The following is a 26,093-nucleotide window of genomic DNA, read 5'->3' as shown; positions in this document are numbered from 1 at the left end:
ATTGCGCAAAACTCCAAAGTTCCCAAAAAATTTACAAAATTTTAAAATTCCCCCTACAATATATTACTCGTTGTTTTTCACACGTTGCACGACTTTTTTTTTGTTTCTCTATTTTTCAATGGGTTCCAAGTGCAGCCCCCAAAAATAAAAGTGCTAGACCATTCATAAATTCTCATCAAGCGAGGGATTCCCCTTCCTCATTTCATTTCTCTGATCTCTGTGGAGGAACCCGCGTTGACTGTCAAATGTCAACAAGCGCCACGCGGCGTTCTGAATGAGACCTAATGAAGAAGTCTCTTTTGGGATAAAAGGGACCAGCTCTAAAGTGTATCTATTGAGTGGGACTACGTTACAATGTTGTATAGCGATGACAAACTGACTGACGAAAGCGCATTTAATTTACCCCGAAAAGTTCTTTCTTTCAACAGTTTGATAAATTGAACTGATGCTTAAATAGCTGACACTTGATATAAGCGATATTTATCTTATCTTTACTATGCATGTGTATGTTGTTTAATCATTATTAATCGAATTTGCTTATTTTAATTCCCAAGTGTGAATTGAGAAATCTCTTGGGAGAGAGAAGCGAGGGATCACAATGAGTTCATTTATTTTATTTGGTTTATATTGAGGAAAAAATACATAAATATATTCAGACATACATATATAAATATATTCTTATTTATATTGTATTGATTGGATTATACTCAAGTTAATTTTTATTAAACTAGATTAATAATGCATTTCTAGTATTAATCAGCGAACACAATAGAGTTCAAAAGCTAGATCTTTATAAAAAGAAAGCTTTATTAAATATATTACTCAATAATTATTTATAATAATGTCAGTAATATTTAAGTCTTATTTTATAGATATACCAAAATGTATTTTAACATTATATCTTCATTAAAGAATTATTCATTACTTAATACCTAAAATATTGATTCAGAAATAAAATATATTGATTGGGTTATATTCATTTCATCACTATATAAATTATAATCTATAGTTCAAGTAAACTTGTATTATAAAAGACTAGTTATATATGTATTGTGTTCAATAGAGATCACAACAGAATTTAAAAACTAGATCTTTATCAAAAGAAAGCTTTATTACATAAACCCTACAATATACCTTAATTGATTAAGCATGCATAATGCAAGCATCGACTTTCTATCGAGATTAGTTCAATTTAAACCGATGTTTAGCTAACGGCTTTTCATTCACAATCATTCACAAAAGGGCAGCACGTGCTCATCTCTAGCGCCCATATCTAAAGTACACACATAATACGAATGTTTGAACGAACTTTAACTTGAATGACTAGTTGTTGTTAGCTCTTTGGCTTTTGTGGTTTAGCTGTTAGCTGTGTTTTTTGTATTTTGTGTATTGGTCATCCAAAGTCAACGTCAGATTTAGAGTCAGAGTCAGAGTCATAGTCGAGAGTCATCGTCATCAAAAATGCAAAGCCTACGCATGCTTTATTTTATTATTTCTGTTTCTGTTTTTTTTCTTCTCTCTTCATTTATTTTTATTTTTTTCTCTCACTATTTTAAAGCCCGTGGGTTGCGTTTTATTTACTTATTTTTTGTTTAGTCTCAAATGTTCTTTGTTAACCACATCACAACCAGAAAACATTTTAAATTATGTACTTTTTATGTGCATATTTGTATTTTTTTCGGTGATCTGTTGAAGAGACGCCTACGTTGCAAGAGTTGGACAAGTGCTCATCAGGTTGACCAGCTGTTAATTGAGGCATTAATCGTTGTTTTTACCTTAATGGGCGTGTTGTTGCCACGCCCTAATTACTCAATTTTTGCAAAAGCGCAGCTTGACCTTCGTTTTGTGGCTGCACTTCAACTTGACATGTGGCCGAAAGCGTTTAACTTCAGCCGAAAGCTGAACTGAGTGCAAGTGGCATTATCCTCAAAAAAACAACAAAAAATTGAGATCAAGTGCATGTAAGAGGGAGAAGGAATGAACAGAGACGGAAAGAAAGAGAGGGGAAGCGTTGTCTACACGTTGCATGAATGAGTCGGGCAATGCAAGTTGCATTGAGATTGAGATGGAGATTGAGAATGGCAATCGCATAAAGTATATAAAGGCAATAAAATGTATCCCAATTTCAAGTACGCGACATCTCGAATTGGCTTTTTGTATTTTTAGCGCATATTCGAAACATATCAAAACGAACAACGTACAGCAACAACAACAACAACAACATCGACAACAACGACAACAATCGATACTGCCACATGGAGCTGTAAAGATGTTTTTACCGATTTTAGAAGTCATAAGGTCAATGCTGAGTGCGCTAAGCGTCGAGATCGTGTTTTGATTGGGACTCGTTGTTGTTGTGTTGTGTCTCAAAGTTGTTGCTGTTGTTATTGCTGCTGTTGCTGGCGTCGTCTGTTGTCAAGTGTTATGACTCGTCCATCAGTTCGCAGTTAGTTGAAAACTGCAGCAAGCAACACAAAGCTGAGTCTCTGTGCTTTTTTTCCCAGACAGCATCAGAGTTTGATGTTGTTTGTTGTTGTTGATAAGACGAGCATCAACAACAACTCAACTCAACACAACTCAACAGTGAAATGAAAATGAAGTTGCATAGCTCTCGATTAAACAAGAATAAATAAATGGGACGTTCTCATGGTCTCGACGAACACAAAATACGCTTTCAACTTTGCCAAGGGCAAACAATCATCCGTTTTGTAACTGAAGCATCTATAAGATCCAAAATCTAATTCAAATTTCGAGCATATTAAATAAACCTTAGCTGGAAAATTCTTATTGTTTCTACTTCCCCAAAATGGGAAGCTATTAACTTGGCTATATTTGGATTTAGTTCTTGTTAACAACGAAGAGAATGAGGTTGATAATGGTGCTGAGAACTATTTGAAAATAGTTCAACAACAAGTTCATTTTACATAATTATTTGTTTGTTTTTGTACACAAAAATTAAATGAGTTAAATCAAACTTATATTCTTTTTATGTAGGAAAACTTATTTTATGTGTATTGTATGAACAATTATAGAATTGCATTAAGATAATTTGCTAAACTTTTCAAACACTTCAAGAGTATTTTTTCGCATTGAAATCGAAAAGGTTATATAAAAATAATATATTTTTAATGTGCAACTGATTGCAGAATTGCATAACAATTTTTGATAAACTTTATAACATTTTAAGAGTATCTTTTCGCATTGAAAACTGAAGAGCAGCAGCAGCATCTGTCATAAAGAACTCATAAGCATCATAAATAATAAGGCCAAATGTGTAGAATATTCGCCTTAAACTTTAATTGAATATGTGTTGAGCTATTATTAAAGTTGAAGATAAATATTTAAATAATTGCAATGTGCTAATAAAAAACTCAACGATGAAGCTGCAGGTTTGCGTTGAGGGTGCGAGATTTTCCATTATGTTATTTCAATGAAATAAATTGATGTAATGGTAATATCAACAATGTTGTGTTTATCGCATTTATCGGTTATCGGTTAAGTACAAACACTTTACTCAATGGCCATTTATTTAATTTTCTATTCACATTTGTATTTTTGTTGTTGGACAAATCAAAATGCAAATTCGTTACGGCTGCCGACTGTCGACTGCAGCTCGTAAAAAATATTCAATAAAAAAGATTATGAAAATTGTGCAGTCACAAAGCAATGGCAACAAAGCCAAAGCCAAAGCCAAACACCAACACCTTTTTTTAACGGTGGCCAAAAGCAGTTAGAGACAACAAAAATAACACTTGGGACACACCCGTAGAAAATGCATAGAGAGAGATAGAGAGAGACGGCAGCGTTTTTGGAAGAGGCTGCAGCTTCATTTGCTACAATTTGTTACAGGTGGCACGCAACTCGAAATAACAACAACATCGGTAGCGACCTTGCCACAGTTCTGCTGGCGTCGCTGCTCTGCTTGCTTATTAGAGATTTAATATGAAACTGTTTAGCATTTTTCATGTTTACATTTCAGATCTTGTCTTGTCTCGCGCTTGTCCACTGTCAAGTGTCCTACGTGGCGTATGCTTGATTTGTGAACAAGCCCACAAAATAAATAAAATATCGAAATATTTAAAGCATTTCCGATGCACTTTGCACAACATTTAATCACATTAAGCAGCTGGCTGAACGGCCTGTGAATTTGTTAAACACCAAAAAAAATGAGGCCCAAAAAAAGCATAATTTATACAACATTCATTATTAAAATGTCGCATAGACATTGAAAGCGACACAACAGCAACACGAGACAACGAGACAGCGAGACATCGAGACACAGACAGAAATGTTCGTTGAGCATTGAAAAGTTTTGAAATTCGTGAATTATTACTTGCACTTTAACTTGGCTTCGAGCGAGGCGATGACGATGAAAATATTTTACAATCTCAGCGCCTGGCAAAATTCATGTGTATAGAGCTCTCTGTGTGTGTGTGTGTGTTCGGTTGACATTTTATAGACGGGCGACGGCGACACCAAGTCGCCACCTGTCGTCTGTGTTGAGCAGCCAACAGCGAGAGGGGGAGGGGAGGGGAGCTGAACAGCGGGTGGGGAGTAGAGGACAACGACAATATGACAAAGCCATTTGCGCCTGTCAACGCCCCGCAATTGTCTTCGAGCCAAGACAAATGAGCCGAGGCTAAAAACTTCAAATAAAATAACAAGTCAAAATCTCACACAGAAGAAAAATGTGAGAGGGAAAAAGTAAACCAAAAAACCAAAAAACTTCGAACCTCAAACAAGCCAAATACAGTCAAAGAACTCACGACAAAAGACATGAGATCTTTGCACCTTTTGACAGAAATTCTAATTAGCCTCTTTCGTCCAGAACACTGACTGCAACGAGTTCATTAACATTTTCATTTGCCAACCGAGTGTGTTTAAAATGTTCCCAGGGTATTTCCGTTTTGAGGTTTTGTGCTGCCAACTCTGTTTACAATTCAATTAATTTCGCATTTTTCTGTTTTCAACGTTTTTCAACTGCTTTGCATAAAAACTAAAAAAAAAAAATTGTCAATAAATGGCGCTGCAATCATCGTCTTAACCCATTCGATATATACATATATTCGTACTAATGGAACCAGTTTGTGCCCCGATAAGCATTTAATTTATCGGTCTATCAGTCGCCACGAGTCTATAGCCTAGCTTATAAACACTCTGCGCCAGATCAGCGGCTACTACTCCGAAGTCTGTTGTGCGGGTGGTGTGCCTAATTGATTGAAACACAAATTTAAGCAGCAGGTTCGCAACACTAAACAACACAAAAATGAAAAGCTATTGAAGGCCTACAATATCGATTTATCTATAAGCTCTAAAATTTACTACGATTTAAATAATAAAATAAAGAAGAATCTAAACAGAGCATATTTTAATTATTTTAATTTCTTAATTTAGATATAAATACAATTAAAGTAAAATACATTTTTGATTTATTCCTTTATCTCAATTTAAATTTAATCAAAATTAATTTAATTTATTCATTTTTCTTAATTTAAATAGCATCAAAAATGAGTAAATTATATATTAGTCAAAATATGAGCTCTAAATTTTCTTTATTTTAAATATAAAAATAACGGAGAATCAAAACGGAGCCAATTTTAATTATTTTAATTTTTTTATTTAAATATAAACACAATCAAAGTAAAAAATGTTCTGATTTCTTCCTTTTTCTTATTTCTCACTTTAAATATAATAAAAATAAATTCAGTTTATTCATTTTTCTTAATTTAAATAGAATCAAAATTTCTGTAGATTCAAAGAGGGAAAATTTAATTTTTTTAGTTCGTAATTTAAATAAAGTAAAATAAAACAAGTAAGAAAGTTAAAGTCGAGGGAGATTTTCAATGGAACCATTTTCCACAAATATGCCAAAAATATATAAATGTGCATATATATTAGTATTATAATATACTGAAGCCCTTATTTGGTATATTCTGCTAGTTGCACAAGTTTTCTGCAGTCACAAAGTTATAATACGCTTCTCATTTATATTATTATTTACAATCCTTTATAATCCAAAATAAAGTTTAAGTTTAGTTTATTTATTCAATCATCTTACTCAATAAATAAATATTTATCTCTTCTTAGAAGTATTTTAGAACTTTTCTTACTCTTAGTTAATAAATATACTAATTGAAAGTTATTTTGTGAGAATTGATTTTTATGATATTATCTTTTATCAATGAATTTGTTATTCAGACCTGTTTTTATATACCCAAATTGAGTCATAAATTTTAGCAATACTTGCAAAATAAATATGCTAAATGATTAGCAATAATTACTTAGGTTTTTTTTTTGTATACTTTACTTTTATTGATAGTGATAAAATCTTAGAATTAACATTAATTGACAGTTCTTTTAGAGATGATGTGAGTAAACATGTCAGTTAATGAGAATTCGTTTCATTAATTCCTTAAATGAAGCAATAATCACTGCATTAGATCTATCCAAAGATAATCTCATTCTCTTTATGCCAACTCAATTATGCAGCAGAGTGTAATATGCCATTTTTGAATTCATTAGAATTTCAATAGGAGAGAGAGACAGGCAAAATGAATATGACACAAATTGCAAATGTTTCAAGACATTTTCGATTTGATTGAGAACTTGTTTTCCGATTTGATCTTTAGGGTACACAATCCAATAATACCATATCGCATTGTTAGCCTGCGGATTATATCGGAAGTGTGCGAGGCACTTTATCCGGGCATATCTAAAGGATGTCATGTTCTACGAGCTGTCCATTTATTTTATGGCATTTTATGTGATTTCATTAGCGACGCCGTCAACTAGCCCCAACAATAACAATCTGTATAAATAGTTGTTTGTTTGTATATAAAGTATAAAGCAAAAAAAATATCAACATGAACATTTAGCGCACACACAAATTATAATTTCAAATAACGCAAAGTGCCACTTGAGATCAGAGCTCTTAACAAAAATGTTAAACATTTTATCGGCCTTTTTGTTGTCGTTGTCTTTGTTATTGTTGTTGTTGTTGTTTTTACATAGTTTTTTAATGAAAAATTTTCGTTGTTTAATATGCGAGAACTTAAATGGCAGAGAGACTTTGTCGGCAGATTTGTGCACTTTTGCGATTTGGCGACTAATCGAAATGCCTGTTTAAAGTGTAAACAAATTAACAAGATCATTTAATATAATTGAGATGAGATCTCTTGATTGAGATCTCTTGGAGGCGGGGCAACTAAAGCGACTAAACAGATTGAAAACTCAGCCGCCGACTTTGATCTTGGCCTGAGTTCGTGTCTCGTTCTTTCGCTTCGCTTCACGTTTGCATTTTGACCGTCAAAATGTTGCAGTTGAGAAATCAAAGGCAATTGGTTTAAGGTTTATTGGTTTTGTTTTTTCTCTTCTTTTTTTCTGTCTGCGCCTGCAGCCCAGAAGTCAAGATCGTAAATTAATTAAAAGCGCTGCATGCGCCGCATATAAAATAGACAAAAATATGGAGCAGCGACTGACAAAGTCCGCGGGGCCAGCAGCGATTGACGTCGGGTTTTGATGGGTGGGGTGGGGTAAATCCCTCGTGATCGCCGCGTCATTTGGGTGCACCCTTTAAGTGTCTAATGCAATCAACGCGATTTTCATGGGCAACGCTTTTCATCTAGTTCTCTTCTCTTCGATTACAGATTCAGCGCACGAGGGGCGTTTCGGCGTGACGACGGAAACTGTTTAGTTATTCAATGCGGCAATCAAGTCCAAGTCCAATTCCAACTCCAAGAACTGAGAACCTTTGCAACGAGCCGCTGCTGAAATCGATCGATCCAATTGCGTCCCCACGAGCAACGTGACAAACTGCGAGCATAGCTCGTCACCCTCCTCCCCCCACACTCACATTCAACACTCCCACCGATCACCGATCAACCACCCAAACATACAAACATGGACTCACTCATCGGTCTGGATTGTATACTCGAGAATCGTGAATACATTGCCCAGTTGGGCACTGCCCTAGACACGCAGAATACGACAGTCAAGAAGCAGGTCTTCGAGCTGCTGTCAGCGCTCTGCGCCTACAAAACCGATGGCTACGCCCGAGCCATCGAAGTCCTCGACTTTTACAAGGTAATCATCATGCTTAGCATACATAGTTTTGTGTCTATTCTTATGCCACAACTCACTTTATCGCCTCTTTGGCTCGCCTAGAATCTCAAAAAGGAACGATATCGTTTTAAAATTGTCATAAATGAGCTGGAACAGTCAAGTGCCGCCACAGAGCCGCCATTGGACTATCAAGCCACGCTCCTGGCCTTCATCAACTGCGTCATCATCACGAAGAAAGAGCCACAGGAGCGCATCCGCATACGCAACGAGTTTATTGGTGAGTCTTACTGCTTAAATAAGTCATAAAGTGCAAAGTGTTTGACTGTTCATTGCTTGTAAACTATCGAGGATTGCATAAGGAAATTTGGCATGTCAATTCTTAAGACATCTATATACAAGATTAAAGACTGGCTGGCTTCGATTTAGTCAAGTCTTAGTACCTTAGTTAAGATTATTTGAGAAAGAAAGTAAGAATATAAAGACAAACGTTGCTTGTAAACTATTCAGGATTGGGTCATACAATTTGGTATGTAATCTAGCGATCTATAGACAATTTTTAAGATTGACTGGTATCGATACATTAAAGCTATAAAGCTATATTTAATTTTAGTTTTACTCAGAATGATTGCAAACTATCCCATTTAAGGTCATGAAGTTTGGCGAGAATTTAAGACTTACATAGAAAATATTAATCAGAATGAAATTAAGATAATTAAGACAAGCATAGCTTCATAACTATAAAAGTTTATTTTATATATTAGAGCATGTTAATCATTAAACTTGTACTAACTTACTCTAATATAATCAAGTGATAGCACCATTATTATAGTTACTTCTAGCTATAAACATAAACTCAATAATGAAGAACTTTACTGTGTACCACCTTGATAATTCAGAACTATAACTATAATTTCGAAAACTGAATACTTAATTCAACATTAATACACATATTAAGACAATTAAATTTATATCAATATTATATTTGGAGCACATTATCGAAATATCTCGGTTCATCGAAAGTTTTCTTGTAACATAAATTTGAAATACATTTATTATATAGGTTTATTCTCACTTTCTATCTGCACTCATCATATGTGCTACTTAAATAATTTCAAGTTTAAACCATAAATTTAACTGTGCCAAATTCTAAATTCACAACACTATTATTACCCCAAACTATCCATAACTCAGAAGCAATACAAGTTAGCATTGGCAAATTTGTGTAGATAATTCTATTCATTATAACCTCTTTAGTTTAGTTCCAGCACATCGATAACTATCAATTTATAACTCGGAAACTATTAGAGCTACGCTCATTAAATTTGGACTACGACCTTGTTTAGCCAATATTGATGTATTCACACAATTGCAGTATTTCCCAATTGTGGCAGTGACAAATCAACACAACTACTCTATATGTTATATTCTTCCATATTGCGTTCTTTAATTGTTTACATTTTGGTTTGGTTTCTGTTTCTGTTTTGCTTGCTGACAACACTGATAACCAAACAGAAACCGTAACGATAAACACATTAGTTCCAACCGCAAAAGTCATCAGCCGACCTCCTATTCCCCATTCATCTCCCTCCCCCTCCACCAACCGCTCTCCGTCTCCGTTGCCTCTTGTCTTGTCTTCCCTATGTCATTGCCTTTTGGCTTTGCTATTGGCCGAGTCAACTGTTTGGCTGTCTTCGATTTCATTGATTTGATTGATGTGCCCGCTGATCCGCTGACGGCGCCGTTGATCGTCGCCTGCCCTTGACCATATACTTTTATACTTTATACTCATTCGAATACGAGTATATATAGCATATGCCATATATATGCCCAAAATATACAAAACGAAAAGAAAAAAAAGCGGAGTTGGTTAGCTGCATGTCACAGCCACGCCAGCGACCCTCGGGGCCTCTGGGGGTCGTGGATAATGATAGATTCAACATCGGGTTTGCCAGACAACAACCGAAAACAACGACAACAAATCGCCTTTTGCCTCTTGACGCAATCCAATTGAGTAACCTTAGCACGTGTCAACGATTAGAGGTGCGTCTTCAAAGCGTTTTCGAAGCTTTTTTGTTTGAACTGCTATACTATATGTGATAATGACGCGATACTCATAAATCGAACTAGAATAAAAAATCAATTTAATCGTGACGACAAGATAAACGTGACTTGAGAGCTAGGCTTTTAGGAAAATTTTGTAAACATCCTAAAGGATAAGCTTATTTCATTTACTTATACATATGTTGTCCTATCTATTTCTTTAGCTATTTCATAACTGCGTTCTCTGCTCTCATTATTCCTAATTTGAATTGGATTTTGAGAACATACTCAATTGAAAATAGTTTAAAAATGTATTCCTTTAGCTGTGGTTTCATATCTTTGATTTTTTTAGTTGCTTGACACACTTTTCTGCTTATTCATAAAACATCTTAAGGAAAGTTTATTCCTTTCGCTCATTAATTTATTTTTATGGTAGTTTGACTGTCTGACTGCTTTAAAATTTGACAATCTTTGCTGCTTATTCATAAATTGAAAGAAAGATTATTCGTTTTGCTTATCTTCTTCAATTACACTCTTCGCAGCTTATTCATCATTTAATTTGACTTCTCAGAACATTCACAATTGCTCATCTAATTCTGAATCAGCTGCATAAATCACGCGTTTAAATTTCGAATATGTTCACGCATTTTTACGAGCACGCATATTAAGCAGCATTTGAAAGAACTTTGTCATAAAATTAATTATACTTTTTCTCACAGAATCGTGACGTTTCCTCATCTAGTTTTCGTTTTGGTTAAAGGCTTTCCATTGTGCGTGCAAGAACAGCAAGAACAGCAAAAGCAACAAATTGTTATTTAATTTCATGCTGACGAGAGTCGTACTTAAGTGCACTGTTATATCAACAACATAGACACGTAGTTAAAATGCAATAAGTCGCATTTCCCTCAGACTTTTGTTGACAAACAAGGGGCGCATTCACATCCTGTCCCTGACATCTGTGGCAACTCCCTCAGCTCAGCCCCTGTCGCTGCCCTGAGCAAAGTTCATGAACTGCAACTCCATCCCCCAACTGCATTGCTATCTCCTATCTCCATCTCCATCTCTCAATCCCATCTCGAGCCCCAAGTCGTCTTCGTCGTCATCGCTGATGTCTGACTTTGATTGAGCGCAGTTGCACATGCGTCGACAGCGCAGTCGCAACTTGCAACTCGCTGTTCCTCTTGCTGTTGCTGTTGAATGATGGCTGCACTTGCACCAACAACAACAACATCAAAACTCTCAACTCTCTGGGAGTTTTTATTGTTCTTAATTAAAATAAATTGAGCTGCGCTTTTTCAGCATTACAAGAAAATAATAATAAAGGCAGCTGGCGACAAAAATCGAACAAAATCTCAACCAAAAACAACTAACAAAACTACAGTCGAGTGTGCTCGACTGTGAGATACCCGCACCCATTTGTGTTTGTAGTATTTTGTGGTATATGATTTGGTATATTTTCAAATTCAAAGCATACCGTAGATCGCAAAATATGTATATCAAACTGTCAGCCAAAAATTTGTTCATTCAAAAGTATTTTTTAAATAACTTCTACAATTAGTATCTGATCCTCTCTAAATTCAGGAAATTCAGGAATCATAAAGATTAAAATAATAATAAGTACTAAAAATCGCGACTATAGCATCAATACAACGCTAGTTATTCGATTTTTGTCAATTAGCAGAGCGGAAGTAGACGCGGCAGAAATTTGAAACAAATTTGATCTGCCTGCAAACATTACAATTGCTATATCTCTATCTATTATAGTCTCTGAGATGTAGGTGTTTATACAGACGGACGGACAGACAGACAGACGGACATGGCTCTATCGTCTCGATATCTGTTGATGCTGATCAAGATATATACTTTTTAGGGACCCTTCTTTGGCCTGTTAGATACATTTTCTGCGGGCACAAAGTCATAATACCCTTCTACCCTATGGGTATCGGGTATAAAAATATGTAAGTCACGCACTTCACAGCAACAATCCACCTCCACAGAGAGAGAGAGAGAGAGAGAGGGGGAAAGAGGAAAACGTTTCACACATGCAGTTTCCATATCGACTTTTAACATTCCTCAGCGACACTTTTGACAGGCAACTGGGCCGCATTTCGCTTGGCAATGAGATGATGTATACGGTTTCAAGGCTATTGGCTCCACGCCCCTTCCTCTACCTCTACCTCACCAACTCCCCCTTCCCCCTCGTTTGTGCTCTTTTGTGACTTTCCAGAAACGCCCCTCGAAGGAAAAAACATGTTCAATATTTGCATATTATTCAATTCAATTCAAAGTCAGAGTCAGAGTTCTCTGAAATCTGCTAATGCCACTTAAGTGCCCAATTATCTGATCAGTTGAGAGAACTCCAACTCGAAGTTCTTTGAATCTGCATTGGAATTGTCAGGGGAGTCAGTGAGTCGGCAATATATATATAGATAGTATAGAGTATAGCCATCATATCTGTTGTATGTCATCTGTCAAGTCCATCGCTGCCGGCTGTGCGGCGATTTTTTTCTCTCTCTGATTTATGCCCCATGATTTTCCACTTTGTGGCACGCTAAGTTTTTCTGTTGCGCGATCGCGCCATAAATTTATTTGCTTAACAATTTTCTCATTTAGTTTTTTTTTTTTTTTGTTTTTCGCTTGCCTGGCAAATTTCAATTTCAATTGATTTATAAAGCGTCAACAGATTTACAATATCGAGCAAAAAACAACAACAAAATGTACATAAAAAAAAATATTTAAATCGAATTGGATTTTTTTTTCCCTCTGAATTCAATTTGAATGTCGCGCTTCTCTCGCTCGCTCTTTTGTTGCCTGTTATTAAACAATTAACTGTTGATTTTGGGCGGGGCTCAGATGCAAATTTGCCAAACTCCTTGCGGCCTGTAGGGCATTGACAAAGTTGCGAGTGACTTTTTTGTAAGATCGGGTTCTCAGTTCTCGCAATTCTACATAGTTAAAGACCTCGACTTCCGAAACTCAAAACAATGCCTGGAACAAAAGAAACGTTCACACACACACACACACACACACACACACAGAGACACTTGTCTGACTCACAAACACACATTTTAATTGTGCGCCTTTTATGGTTTTCAATTTCAAATAAATGAAATGACAACGAAACAGAGTCGTAAAATAAAATTATGAACGTCAAGGCGCCAAATAAGGCACATGCTACAAGGGAACCTAACGAGTGAGCGGGGGGGAAAGTGTGTAAAGGGGGAAGGGGAACACACAGAAGCTACTGCAACGACTTTCACAAGTATATTTTGTAATTATTTTTTTTATTATTTACTTACAATCATTTGCTTCTTAGTGCGCAAATAAAAGCAGAAGGCGATAAAATTGATCAAGAAATACAAATAAAAAAAAGTTACTTAAAACAAGCTTGACCGGAAGCTACTTGGGCCACAACATTGGGCGGTCTCTCCAATATCCAACATCCAATCTCCAGTCCACAGACCCCAATCCATATCCAGTCTCTGTACTCGAGAGTATGGTGGGAGTTGGGCAGTGGCGCAACTTAAGCTTATACGATATGAAAAGATCTTTATAAGCCAACCACACACACACACACACACACACACTTGCCAAAGATTATAAAAGCAAAGATTGAGAAAACAACTTTCTCGATTGTGAAAACATTGATTCCAATATTGACATCGAAATACTATATTGAAATAAATAATTATTAAATCATTCCATTTTAGGGGCAACTGTAATTATGGGTGTTAAATTGACACCCAATTGTACTCGATAATTGTTATATAAGAGACTCACTTTTCTGGTTTCAATTGATTTAGTGCTTCCTTTTTTTTATTGTGCACACAATTTATTTAAAATTATTCGCCATTAACACACTAAGTAAATTCTGAAACAAGAGAAGTCCATTATGCTCGGCATATATTGAATATCAAATGGGTTCGAAAGCTCGTTAGTTAAATTAAACCATAGTCAAATTTATGATATGATACCTGCTATAAATCTGTCATGTACTAAAGCGTCGTGTTACGCATAAAATATGCAAGTTTAGTTGTTGACAAAAAAAAACAGACTAATAAAAGTTGTAAACGAATCGGTTTATGCAGTTGTTGTTAGCTCTATAAAATGCAAATGTCGATTTCACTTACTTTATTGTTACCTGCTTTGAATCATTGAATATGGTCACATATAATAAAGTATATATGGTTTTAATAAACAATTTTAACAATAAATAAAAAATAATAATAAAGTAATTATGGCTTTAATGATCTATTCTTAATAAAAATAATAAAAACTAAAAAGAATTAAAAAATAAAAAACACATATAAAATAAATAAATAATTTAAAAGCTATTTCAAAATATACAAATTTACTCAAGTATTTTATTCATTTCATTTTGATTCGACTAAACACAGACACTGATTTCAAAACAAAAATTCGATTGGTTTTTAATTAGAAAATCAAAGTATTATATACATATTAGCCATGCATTTACTTAACGAGGATTAAAAACAGAAATAATTAAAAAAAACATCGTTTGGTTTCATTAGGAAATAAAATAAATGATCAACCATTTATTAAATGAACGATAAATAAAAACAGAAACTGCAATTTACATAATAAGTCGTTTGGGTTTTAAATAAAAATATAGTGGAAAACGAGAAATTAAAAATAAGAACAAAATAAATAAAATATTATGAATTTTTTAAAATGTTCAGAATAATAAAAGTTAATTTAAATACAAATCTTTTTTATTTAATTAAAAGAAAATTGAACATTTGAAATTAACAAAAAAATGAAATATTGAATAATGAATATTTTTCAAATTTAAATGTGGAACTTAAAAAATATATATCCTACGAAATGTAAATGTTTTAGAGTTATAGATAAAAATATAAACTTTAAAATTAATTTCACCATTTTGTAGAGCATTAGCTAGTCGAACGATCTTTGGCATTAAAATGTTTGTTATGGAGCACTAGAGCAGTTTAAGGCATTTGTAATTTGACACTATTGTAATATATTCGATTTGCATTTATATTTCAAACACACTCGCAACTAATACTATTTGTTATTCATTCGATGTTTTTTCTCTTTTTGCAGGCCTCAAAGTGTTGCCGCTGCTGAACAATCTAAGGTGAGTCTAAGGCTTACAATAAAACTGTTGGACAAGTGGGCGAGGAGGGGGGAAGTGGAGGTGGCAGATGGGCAATTGTAAGACAAAGATATTGCTAGGGCACCCACACTTTGATAACTCAGACACTTATACGTATATAGTAGATTCATGTTAAATCAAGACAAAAAAAAAAACAAAAATTATGCAATGTTTGCGAAGTGAAACCCTGAAAAAACACTCCCACAACGCGTATAACAACATGGTCCAAATGAATATCACAAACAGTTTAAGTAGCGATTTTTAGTGGTATTTTCGATGTGAATACACCCAACCGATTCGCTATTCGAATAAGTATTCACGATGGCGAAATCGTTGAATTTGCATTTTTGCAGTCAATTTGTTCGGCAATCAACTAGACAAGATCAAGGTCCATTGTGGCATCGCAGAATTTCACATGGGCACGCGAATCAGTCCCTCCCCCTCCCCGCCCCCTCTGAAAACCTTCCCCCCTCCACACTCCATGGCTGTCATTAACGGTCACTCAATTGGCGTTGGCCAAGTTCGACGATTTTGTACGCTTGTCAAACATCCATCAAAAACGGCAACGATCCAAAAAAAAAGACAAACACAAAAAGTTTTCTTTACTTTTTTCTTCGTCGCTGTTTTATGCAAATAATTTGCGCCGGTTTTGTTTTTGTCTGGTTTGTTTTGTGTCTGTCAAGCAATTAATTCAATATTTAATTAGTCAACAATAAATCAATTAGTTAGCTACCTCCCTGCCTCCAACTCCCCTCCCCTCCCCCTTCTGGTAAACTGGTTTATTAATGGGGGCCTCGGCCGCAAGTTGACAACAAATTTGTCGCTTTGCGCAAAACTAATACAAATTCAATTAAATTTTTGTCCAAATAGTTCTAGCCCAAAAAATGATCAACAATCCGAAACCCCTCAGCTTTCCTCTCTGCCCCGCTCTGGCAGCTTCTTCTCCACGCTCGTCATAGAAATCTTCGCCTAATTGATTGTTTCATGCCATTTGTCTTGCGGCTCTGTTTTGTGTGTCTTTTTTTGTTATTGTCTGGGGCCAAGTGATGGACCCCCATCCATTTTGTCATCTGGCAGCTGCCACGCCCCCTTCCAACAGTTACCCCGCCGCCTCCCATTGTTATGAAAATTTGTTTAAATTAAATGCGTAGTTTCTCGCGCTTTTGAATTTATTTCAAATATTATTCGAAATCACAAATCGCTTTAAACGTTTTCATTCAGCCGAACAGCGCTTTGATTTCAGCGCTTTGTCCCCCTCAGGGGGTTATTCTTAGACAAGTGAAGAGGGGGAATAGGGGAAGGGGGCAGCTTAGGTGCTATTAATAAACAGATGCTCATTAGACTCGATGCGTAGCTTGGAAGCTGCTGAGTTGCTTTAAGCGGATTTTAATTGCTGTCAAATCCAATGAGTTCTAATCAATCTGCAAAATTCGACAAACATTTTGATTGTCTCTCAATATTAAATTACAACGATTTCAGCTTGAGAACTTTACGTGTTTAACTGCAATCCACGCGTATATAATTACACACAATAAACACATAAACATGTGAGACGCAAATAATTATTATTTTCGGTTCGCATAATTTATTAATAGATTTCTTAAGTGCGTTGATAGCAAATGGAATTTGTTGTCTGCAAACATTCTAAAGAGATTTATGGAGTTGAGTTATTTTGTTTTTGTTTTTTGATTTATTGTTGTTCTATGTAAATTAAAAAGTATTTATTGAGCAAAGGTGTGTGGGGTTCTATTGAAAACTACGTCCTATTTAAACTTATTTTATTTGAATATAATCTTATTGGAAGCAAAGTGCTATTTATCCTTAAGTGCTCTTCAATTACACAATTACTTTCTATTTAAACTTCTTTTATATTTGTATCATCTTATTTGAATCTACGTCCTTTCCTTTTTATACCCGCTACCCATAGGGTAGAAGGGTATTATAACTTTGTGCCGGCAGGAAATGTATGTAACAGGTAGAAGGAGGCATCTCCGACCCTATAAAGTATATATATTCTTGATCAGCGTCAACAGCCGAGACGATATAGCCATGTCCGTCTGTCCGTCTGTGTGTCTGTCCGTCTGTCCGTATGAAACACTGGATCTCAGAGACTATAAGAGATAGAGCTATAATTTTTTTTCGACAGCATTTGTTATGTTTGCACGCAGAGCAGATTTGCTTCAAATTTTTGCCACGCCCACTTCCGCCCCCGCAAATCAAAAAATCGAATAACAAGCGTAATTTTAAAGCTAGAGTTCCGAATTTTGGTATATATAATAACTACTATAGTAGTTATGATTTCTGAAAATTTGGTTGTGATCAGATAAAAATTGTTGAAGTTATTAAAGAAATACTTTTGTATGGGCAAAAACACCTACTTACTAGGGGTCTTAGTTGCTTTGGCTGACAATCTGGTATATTGTGCCGTCTATGGTATATATTGAATGGTGTACTATATCTATATATCTGTTTGGTATAAACATACCATTTGGTATATTTTTAGTATTTTTTTAGTATTTTCGGTATATTTTGAAAATGATACCGCAATATTTTGCCTTTATTAAAAATGGGTAGCGGGTATCTCACAGTCGAGCACACTCGACTGTAACTTTCTTACTTGTTTGATTTATGGTAGTTCTATGTAAATTAAAAAGTATTTATAGAGGAAAGGTGTGTGGGGTTCTATTGAAAATCCACGTCCTATTTAAACTTCTCTTATTTGCATATAATCTTATTGGAAGCAATGTGCTATTTATCCTTAAGTGGTTTTCAATTACAAAATTACTTGCTATTTAAACTTCTTTTATATTTGTATCATCTTATTTGAATCTACGTCCTTTTCCTTGTTTTCTAAAAGAGTAAAGCGTTAACCTAAATAAAACCAAAAATTAAAGTCATATTTCATTTGCTTTTCTATATATACAAATTATATTCAAAATTACGTATTTCAATTGTAGTTTAAATCAATATTTAAAGAAATATTATTTGCTCGAAATAAAAGCCAGACAATAACTTGTTGTCAAACCACATTTATTATCACCGCTCAGGAAGCAGTTTAGGGTCAACTTTTCTCAGCCGGCAACCTTGATCTTTAGTCAGATTTGCCTGCAAAAAGTTGCTTAAGAAATGTGGTTGTTGTTGCTTTTGTTGCAAACACCGAGAGAGAAAGATACAGTTTAAACTCTGAACTTTCCGGTGTGGATTTCAGTTGCCGCAAAAGTTGTTGATTCTCGGTAACTTTGGTGCTTCCGTTTCGTGTGCCTCGAAATTAGCCTTGTTGTTTTCACAGTGCCTGCTGCGACTTCCTTTACAGTCAGGACTTTTCCTATTTTCCCACTTTGGCGCCCACATTTCGTGCAGCTGGCCGGTAAAAAAAAAAACGAAAACAAAAATGCCGTGACGAGTCAAAATAGAACTGCATCACGTGCCGATGATGATGATGATGTCTCGTCACAATAACATATAAACGAAAAGAGAGTAACAACAAATATGAAAAGCACTCTTCAGTTGCCAAGTCGACTCGCCTTTGTTTTTTTTTTTCAACTATTTTTTGGCAATGCGCGCGCAGCACGTGTCTGGCAAGGACAAAGGCAACAACAAATTCTCGCTCTCTCGCTCTTAAGTAGAGCAGCGACTCTCTGCGGCTCTCGAGTTGTGCTCAACTGGCTCCGGCTGGTCTCAGTCCTGCCTCGTCCTCGTTATTGCCATTGCCATTGCCTAGCTGCTGCTGCTGACTGCTGGCTGTTGCCTCGCTGTCGTCGCGTTGAACTCGTCGTCGCCCCAAAACACAATTGAAAAGCAATTAAAAAGAAAAACAACAAATAAATATAATAGAAGGTGCAATATTCGATTTGCCAGGAGAGGCTATAAAAGGAGCTGTATCTGCGACAGGGACACAGCAAAGCAACGAACAACAAACGATTAGTTTTTAACACAAAACAACTTGAACTAACAACTATCGAATATGGTTAGGACGACAGGCGGCTGCCTCTAAAAAAAAAAAAACGTGCAGCGAGTTTTGTTTGTGTTTTCGTTTGATATTTTTTCTGTCGATTGCCAAGGCTGCTGCAAGGCAGGCAACGTGGAGTCATCAACGTACTCGTCCTCGTCGTCGTCATCTGAATCAGCCTCTGCTCCTCCGTTACCGCCATTGCCATTGCCATTGAAGTTGCAGCTGCAGCGACGTCGCACATTCTGCTGCTCGCTGTCCCGTTACAGCGGCGCTGCCTTGCAACTGGTGCAGAATCTCAAGTGAGTTTCGGTTTTTGTATTTTTGGCAACCTGCTGAGGTTACTCAATGTCACGGTTGCTGCCGCTGCCTGTTGGCAACTTGTGGACCATAAATCGTTGCTGCATTTGTCATAAATAACAAATCAATTAGTAACCAACAATTGTCAATTGCCATGCACAACAAATTGCAAATTGCAAATTGCCAAGTGCAAATTACCGTTTGAATAATGAACCGGACGAACGAGCGAGCAACACAACACATTCATTCCGTATGCAATTACCATCATTATTAACCCATTGATTGCCCCTCTTTGTTTTGCATTTGCAGAAAAGTCGCACATAGTGTGGGCAATATCATCGTACAATTGGACGTATTCGTGGAGCACCAGGAATGCGACGAGGCCCAGAATCCAAGCTGGGCGGCCGATGGCATCAATCTGAATTCGCATCTTGATGTCTTTGACGCGATACTGCGACAGGTAAGGCGACAGTTATCCTACTCTCTCACTCTGTGTGTCATACGCGGCGTATGCGTTATATTTGCATTTACATTAAGTATACGTGCCGTGTGCATATGTGGATTACTCTGGCTAATAGAAAAGCGTGTGTGTTTGTGGCTATGGTGAATGTTTGTGAGTGTGGTTGCATGTGTGTGTATGTGTGTGAGTGTAAGCTTGTGTGTTTTTGCCTGTTTGCTTGGTTGTTTGCACTCAGTCAAGGCTGCGGCAGTTGCCGCTCTGCACGCGAGCCGGGATAAATGTCAGTTATGGCAACTAGGAAATGGAATGGCAGGTGGACAGTTCAATAGTAATTTATTTCATTTTAATTGTATTTAAATTTATTCCTTTCAATTGAGGTGGCGCCATCTAGCGACATGCCCAGCTTGCATACAGTTAATTGATGGTATTTCTTTTAGCACGTTATTAGATTGACAGATTTATTAAAAATGCATAAACTAGTTTAGTTAAAATAAATAGAAAACATTCATAAATTAAACTACTTGCTTTGTGTCACATTTCAATGCAAGTTTATTAGGTAAAATGAACACCAAAAGTGTAATTAAGTTTCACAATTGCTTTGCTTAACATGATCCTCACTTTTATTTTTAAAGCCCATTTCCAACAAGCAATATTACTTAAGTATGCAAGTTATAATAGTAAACTAAACACTTCAGTGCGTTCTAAAATGTCTTATTAAATATGTTACAAAATATTTACTTCAATTATTAATTTTTATTATTTAAAAGAGATGGATAAGCTGGAAACTAAACATTCTAAAAAGTGAAATTAAATAAGTTACAAAATTGCTTACGTTAATTTATTGTCATTACTTTAAAGAAGAGTTTTCGGCAAACAATGTTGCTTAGATCATCTTATATAATAGGAACTAAAGGATCGCACATAGTACAATTAAATAAGTTACAAAATGATTTACTTCAATTAATGCTCATTACTGTTTCTAAAACACGTTCTCAACAATAAATTTAGCCTAACTAGACTAAATTCTACCGGCTTACAGTTCGTATATTGCAATTGAACAAGTTTTAACACTACCTGCTTCAAGTGATCTTTAATAAAAATAAACAGAACAGTCGCATTATCAATTCAACATTAATACAGTTATGTTTATTTTGATTGCCATTAATAATTTACATTATTTTTAAAGACTTTGCTAATAGATAAATCAAGGTTTTCGTTGACTCGTTCAATTTCACACAAACTATTGCAAACCACCGACAGATGGCGCCATAACATGCCTTCCTGTTCCCACATACATATGTATGTATATCTAACCTTACGTTCTCTGCTCTCTCCGCCAGGTGGCCGACAAGCCGCAAGAGGGTCCATTCCTCAACATACTGCAGCATCTGCTGCGCATCGACAACCGTCAGCCGCTTAGCGATGTCATCTGGGACACTTGCGAGCGTCTCGTGCATCGCGCCACCCTCATCGAGTCGCCCGAAGATGCAGTGCGTCTGCTGCGCCAACAATCCGCCCAGAAATTCACGTGCTCAGCATGTCGAGCCAGCGATGCCACAAGTCCAACACGCAAACCCTCGCAGATCGCTCAGCTTGTGCAGTCCACAGAGCCCGCTCAGCCCGCACAGCCCGCTCAGCCCGCAAAGACTGCCGCCAACCCACCACCGCCACCACCGCCAATGGGTCCAAAGAAGGTTGTGCTGTTGCCACAGCAGGCTACGCCGGCGCCCAAGGCGAAAATGAGGACAGTTAACTGGTCCCTGATATCGCAGAACAAGGTGCTGTTGGACAAAAACAACATCTGGAGCAACATGGCCGTACAGCATCGCGACTCTAACAAAAAAGACATTGACTTTATCGAGCTCGAGGATCTCTTCCAATTACAAGCCACGAACAAACAAGGTTCCCCCAAGCTGGGCAGAGATACTAATGGCAACCAATCGTCCAGCGGTTACGATACGCTCGATCGCAAGGCCAAAAAGGAGCCGGAGATCGAACTGCTCGATCGCAAACGCAGCCTAAATGTGAACATATTTTTGAAGCAGTTTCGCAGTGGCCATCAGAATCTCATACAGCTTATCAAGGATGGCGTGCACGAACAGATTGGCGCCGAGAGATTGCGGGGATTGCTCAATATACTGCCCGTGCGGGATGAGCTGGAACTGCTGCAGAGCTTCAACGGCGACAGGACGCGTCTGGGCACGGCTGAAAAGTTTCTGCTGCAGCTACTCGAGGTGCCCAAGTGAGTCCTGAAATAATTTCAAAAGATTATCCTTATTAATGGCATCATTTTCAACAGCTACAAACTGCGCATTAAGGGCATGTTGCTCAAGGAGGAGTTTCCCGCGAATGTTGCGTGTCTGGAGCCCTGCATCAATGCCATGCTCTACGCTGGCGACGATCTGCTAAACTGCAAAGCTCTGCAGGAGCTCCTCTATTTGCTTGTCGTCACGGGGAATTTCCTCAACTCAGGCGGATATGCGGGCAATGCTGCGGGCGTTAAGCTCTCCTCGCTACAGAAGCTCATCGACATCAAATCCAACAAGCCGGGCATGGATCTTATACACGTTGTAGCCCTGCAAGCGGAGCGACGCAATCTCGACGTGGAGCAGGTTACCGCGCTGCTGAACACGCTCGAGAATGTCAGCAAGTAAGTCTACAGTTCCTTATAGTTTTATTTTGGTATGCTAGACCCCTCACTTCTGATCAAATTGAAAAAAGGTCTATTAAGTTTGTCGGCTACAAGAAGAATAGATATTCTTTTCTATTCATTCGCATGAATGGATCTCTGCAACTATAAGTTTTAGTAGACACTGGTCTATTATAGGATATTACTAAATTTTTTATACCCGCTACCCATAGGGTAGAAGGGTATTATATCTTTGTGCCGGCAGGAAATGTATGTAACAGGTAGAACGAGGCATCTCCGACCCTATAAAGTATATATATTCTTGATCAGCGTCAATAGCCGAGATGATCTAGCCATGTCGTCTGTCCGTCTGTGTGTCTGTCCGTATGAAACACTGGATCTCTCACGCAGATCAAGTTTGTTTCAAATTTTTGCCACGCCCACTTCCGCCCCCGCAAATCAAAAAAAATCGAATAACAAGCGTTATTTTAAAGCTAGAGTTGCGAATTTTAGTATATACAATAATTACTATAGTAGTTATGATTCCTGAAAATTGTGGAAGTTATTAAAGAAATACTTTTGTATGGGCAAAAACGCCTACTTACTAGGGGTCTTAGTTGCTTTGGCTGACAATCTGGTACATTGTGCCGTCTATGGTATATTTTGAATGGTGTACTATATCGATGTACCAAACATACCATTTGGTATATTTTTAGTATTTTTTTTTTTAGTAATTTTGATAATAATACCGCAATATTTTGCCTTTATTAAAAATGGGTAGCTGGTATCTCACAGTTGAGCACACTCGACTGTAACTTTCTTACTTGTTTATATATAAAATCTCAGAAAATATTTCGATCTGTTAACACTGTAAACAGATCAATAAGTGAAGTAAAGTCAAAGATGACTGTAGCTCTCTTACTTAAGTAGTTTAAAGTATTTTGGCAAAAACACAGAAAATTACCATTAAAAAACTTTTCTACTGATATTTCGATATGACAAAGCGAAAAATAAAACTAAATAAACTACACATACTTAAGTCTTCATTTCGGACACCCTAAAAATTTGCTATGTTCAAATCTAAATCTCTAATCTTGACAATGGAGAAAGAATAATGTTTATGCTGATTACATACTTAGCTTTCTGTTGGTTAAAAGGCTTGCTTTGTGTTAGGGTTCAATTTCGTACCGAAAGTGTTTTAAAACAAGTTTCATTTTAGATCTTATATGCATTGCTCCCATTAAAACTACCTCAAAATAACAATCAATCTGCTATTCTTCTATAGAACCACCGTGGACCAGATTAACAACGAGATCAAAGCGCTGAAAACTCGCAGAACCGAAATCAGCGAACAGGTTGAACAGCCCGAAATGGATGCGGATATCAAGCAGCAGATGTTGGACTTTCTGCTGGCCGCCAAGTCGGAGTTGTTGGTGCTGAGCGAGGGCATGGAACAGGTGGATAAGATGCGTGAAAAGTTGGCCAATTTCTTTTGCGAGGATCCGGGGACATTCAAGCTGGAGGAGTGCTTCAAGATCTTTCAGAATTTCTGTAGTAAGTTTCGGCTGTCAATCAAAGAGAACGAAGAGCGAGTGCAGAAGGAGCAGCAGGCGACACTGCGACGCAAAAAGCGCGAGGAGCAAGCAGCCAAGCGAGCCAGGCAGCGTAAGTTATAATCTGTGACCTAGCAAGGTTTAGCAAATAATGACAGTATTCTTTCAGTGGGTCAGGCGGGCACGCCTGTCTCTGACTCAGACTCATATCTGGGCGACGGTTTGCTTGATCCGCGCGCCAGCCCCGCGCTAAGCAGACGCCAGCTGGGCTCAGGTGAGATCACCAATGGCTTCATACGCCTCGAGCAGGAGAGCAGCGCCTCGCCAGACATTACGCCCAATGGAAGTCTGAGGCGGCGACCGAGTCGTGTGTTGGCTGGAGAAGATGAGCTCATGGAGTTCCTGCGCCGCTCCACTGGACCTTACGATGGACATGCTAGTCGCGATCGCAAAGTCGCCTATGGCAGTCTAGGTAATTGATCCTCATCCTCAAATTTTATCCCCTCTTCTCAAACTGTTTTTCTCCTTTGACGACAGATCGCTCCATTGGTCGTCGTGCTCGCTCTGGCAGCTCGAGTCGCAAGCGTCCGGATCTGCTCAACATTGATTTTGGCGTCGATCGCGAACGCGCCTGCTCGCCAGCTCCTTTGCTGCAGCCTCAGCCTCAACAGCAGCAGGATCGCCTGCAGTCGCCGTTGGCCAGCAGCGGCACGGGCACGCCCACGCCCACAAAGACAACGAATACGCCAGTCAGCAATGGCCCCACAACCATTCACATTCAGTCACAGCATCCACAACAGCAGCAGCAGCAACCGCCCAGGACAACAGCGCACGAGGATGCGATACCGAGGTTTGAAATTCCCACTATTATATTGACTATTGCATGTTTTAAATAATCCTTGATGCTCACACTTAATACTGCTACCATATGTTCCTTTTAAAAAACCAAAATCTTCGAAATTATTTTGAAGATATGTATTCCTTATGTTCCTACACTTTTTTAAACTTATTTTAAATAATCCTCAAGAATTTAATATATAATTTACTACTACTTAACAATTTTTAGTTACTTCCCAATAAAAATAATGTCTAAAATTTCAAATATTCTTTTGGTTTTTATTTTTAACCTAACCTGCTTTAAAACATAAATATGTTTTATATAAATGAAACGCACTTTCTAACACTTCGTAAACATAATAAAATATTTCCAAAAGCAACCTGTTTTTAGTTACCAGTTCTTTCCTATATAATTGTATATTTTATATTCTAATTTGCCAGTTTAAAAAGTTGATTGTTAAATTATTAATTTCCTCCTCATCAGTTAAATAACACATTAAATAAAGATATGAGAGAAAAAACTCAGTTATGAATATCACCATTTAATTTCACTACAATCAAAAACTTGTCAATGCCAAATCAACGCAATTAATTATTGATAAATTAACCTATTATGTTGTTGACTAGTTAATTCCCCAGGGAATAATTGCAGAAAATCTTCTCTATAAAGAAACAAATTAAAAAGCAGAGTTCCTTTTTTTAAATAATTTCATATTGCACGTTTTATGTTAATAATATTATTAGTGGTATAGTTGAAGTGAAGGGTACATAAAATGTATTTTTAAAAATATAATCTTCAATTCATTGTTAAAAACACAAAACATTTGTATTTAATATTATTTATTATTTGTCTGTTTCCTAACACTACAAGCAAAAGCTTGTAAATTACGGTGATAGTTACTCCGATTTGATTTTATTATCTCTTTAATTAATTTGATATATAATTTCTATAAATTTCTTATAGAATATCCCGTGAAGGGCACCAGAAAATCCAGTCTTGGCTGCAGTCCAACGAAAACGATGAGAAACAGAACGAGGAATATAAGCGGAAACGTCGCCTGGTAAATGCGAATCGGCGATCGCTCGAAAACGAATCTGGTAACACATTATAAACCCCATTCCCGATG

At 36.9% G+C, this 26,093-nt stretch overlaps 1 protein-coding gene across 1 annotated transcript in view; it reads left to right on the top strand.

The window, feature by feature from the left end:
• The window catches only part of LOC117567093 (formin-J), a 45,703-nt gene that overhangs the window by 16,862 nt on the left and 2,748 nt on the right, over window positions 1–26,093 (top strand). The window contains exons 2-11 of the mRNA XM_034246873.2: window positions 7,647–8,082; window positions 8,164–8,338; window positions 15,187–15,220; window positions 19,797–19,947; window positions 21,288–22,189; window positions 22,247–22,597; window positions 23,862–24,241; window positions 24,299–24,601; window positions 24,667–24,979; window positions 25,931–26,064. Of these exons, the coding sequence (XP_034102764.1) occupies window positions 7,900–8,082; window positions 8,164–8,338; window positions 15,187–15,220; window positions 19,797–19,947; window positions 21,288–22,189; window positions 22,247–22,597; window positions 23,862–24,241; window positions 24,299–24,601; window positions 24,667–24,979; window positions 25,931–26,064 (2,926 nt within the window). The 5' untranslated portion in view covers window positions 7,647–7,899. The remainder of the gene's footprint in view (window positions 1–7,646; window positions 8,083–8,163; window positions 8,339–15,186; window positions 15,221–19,796; window positions 19,948–21,287; window positions 22,190–22,246; window positions 22,598–23,861; window positions 24,242–24,298; window positions 24,602–24,666; window positions 24,980–25,930; window positions 26,065–26,093) is intronic.

This window comes from Drosophila albomicans, chromosome 3, assembly GCF_009650485.2.
Source record: "Drosophila albomicans strain 15112-1751.03 chromosome 3, ASM965048v2, whole genome shotgun sequence".
In the NCBI taxonomy this organism is placed as follows: Eukaryota; Metazoa; Arthropoda; class Insecta; order Diptera; family Drosophilidae; genus Drosophila; species Drosophila albomicans.
Note: the sequence above shows the minus strand (reverse complement) of the source record. Positions and strands in the feature narration are given on the sequence as shown.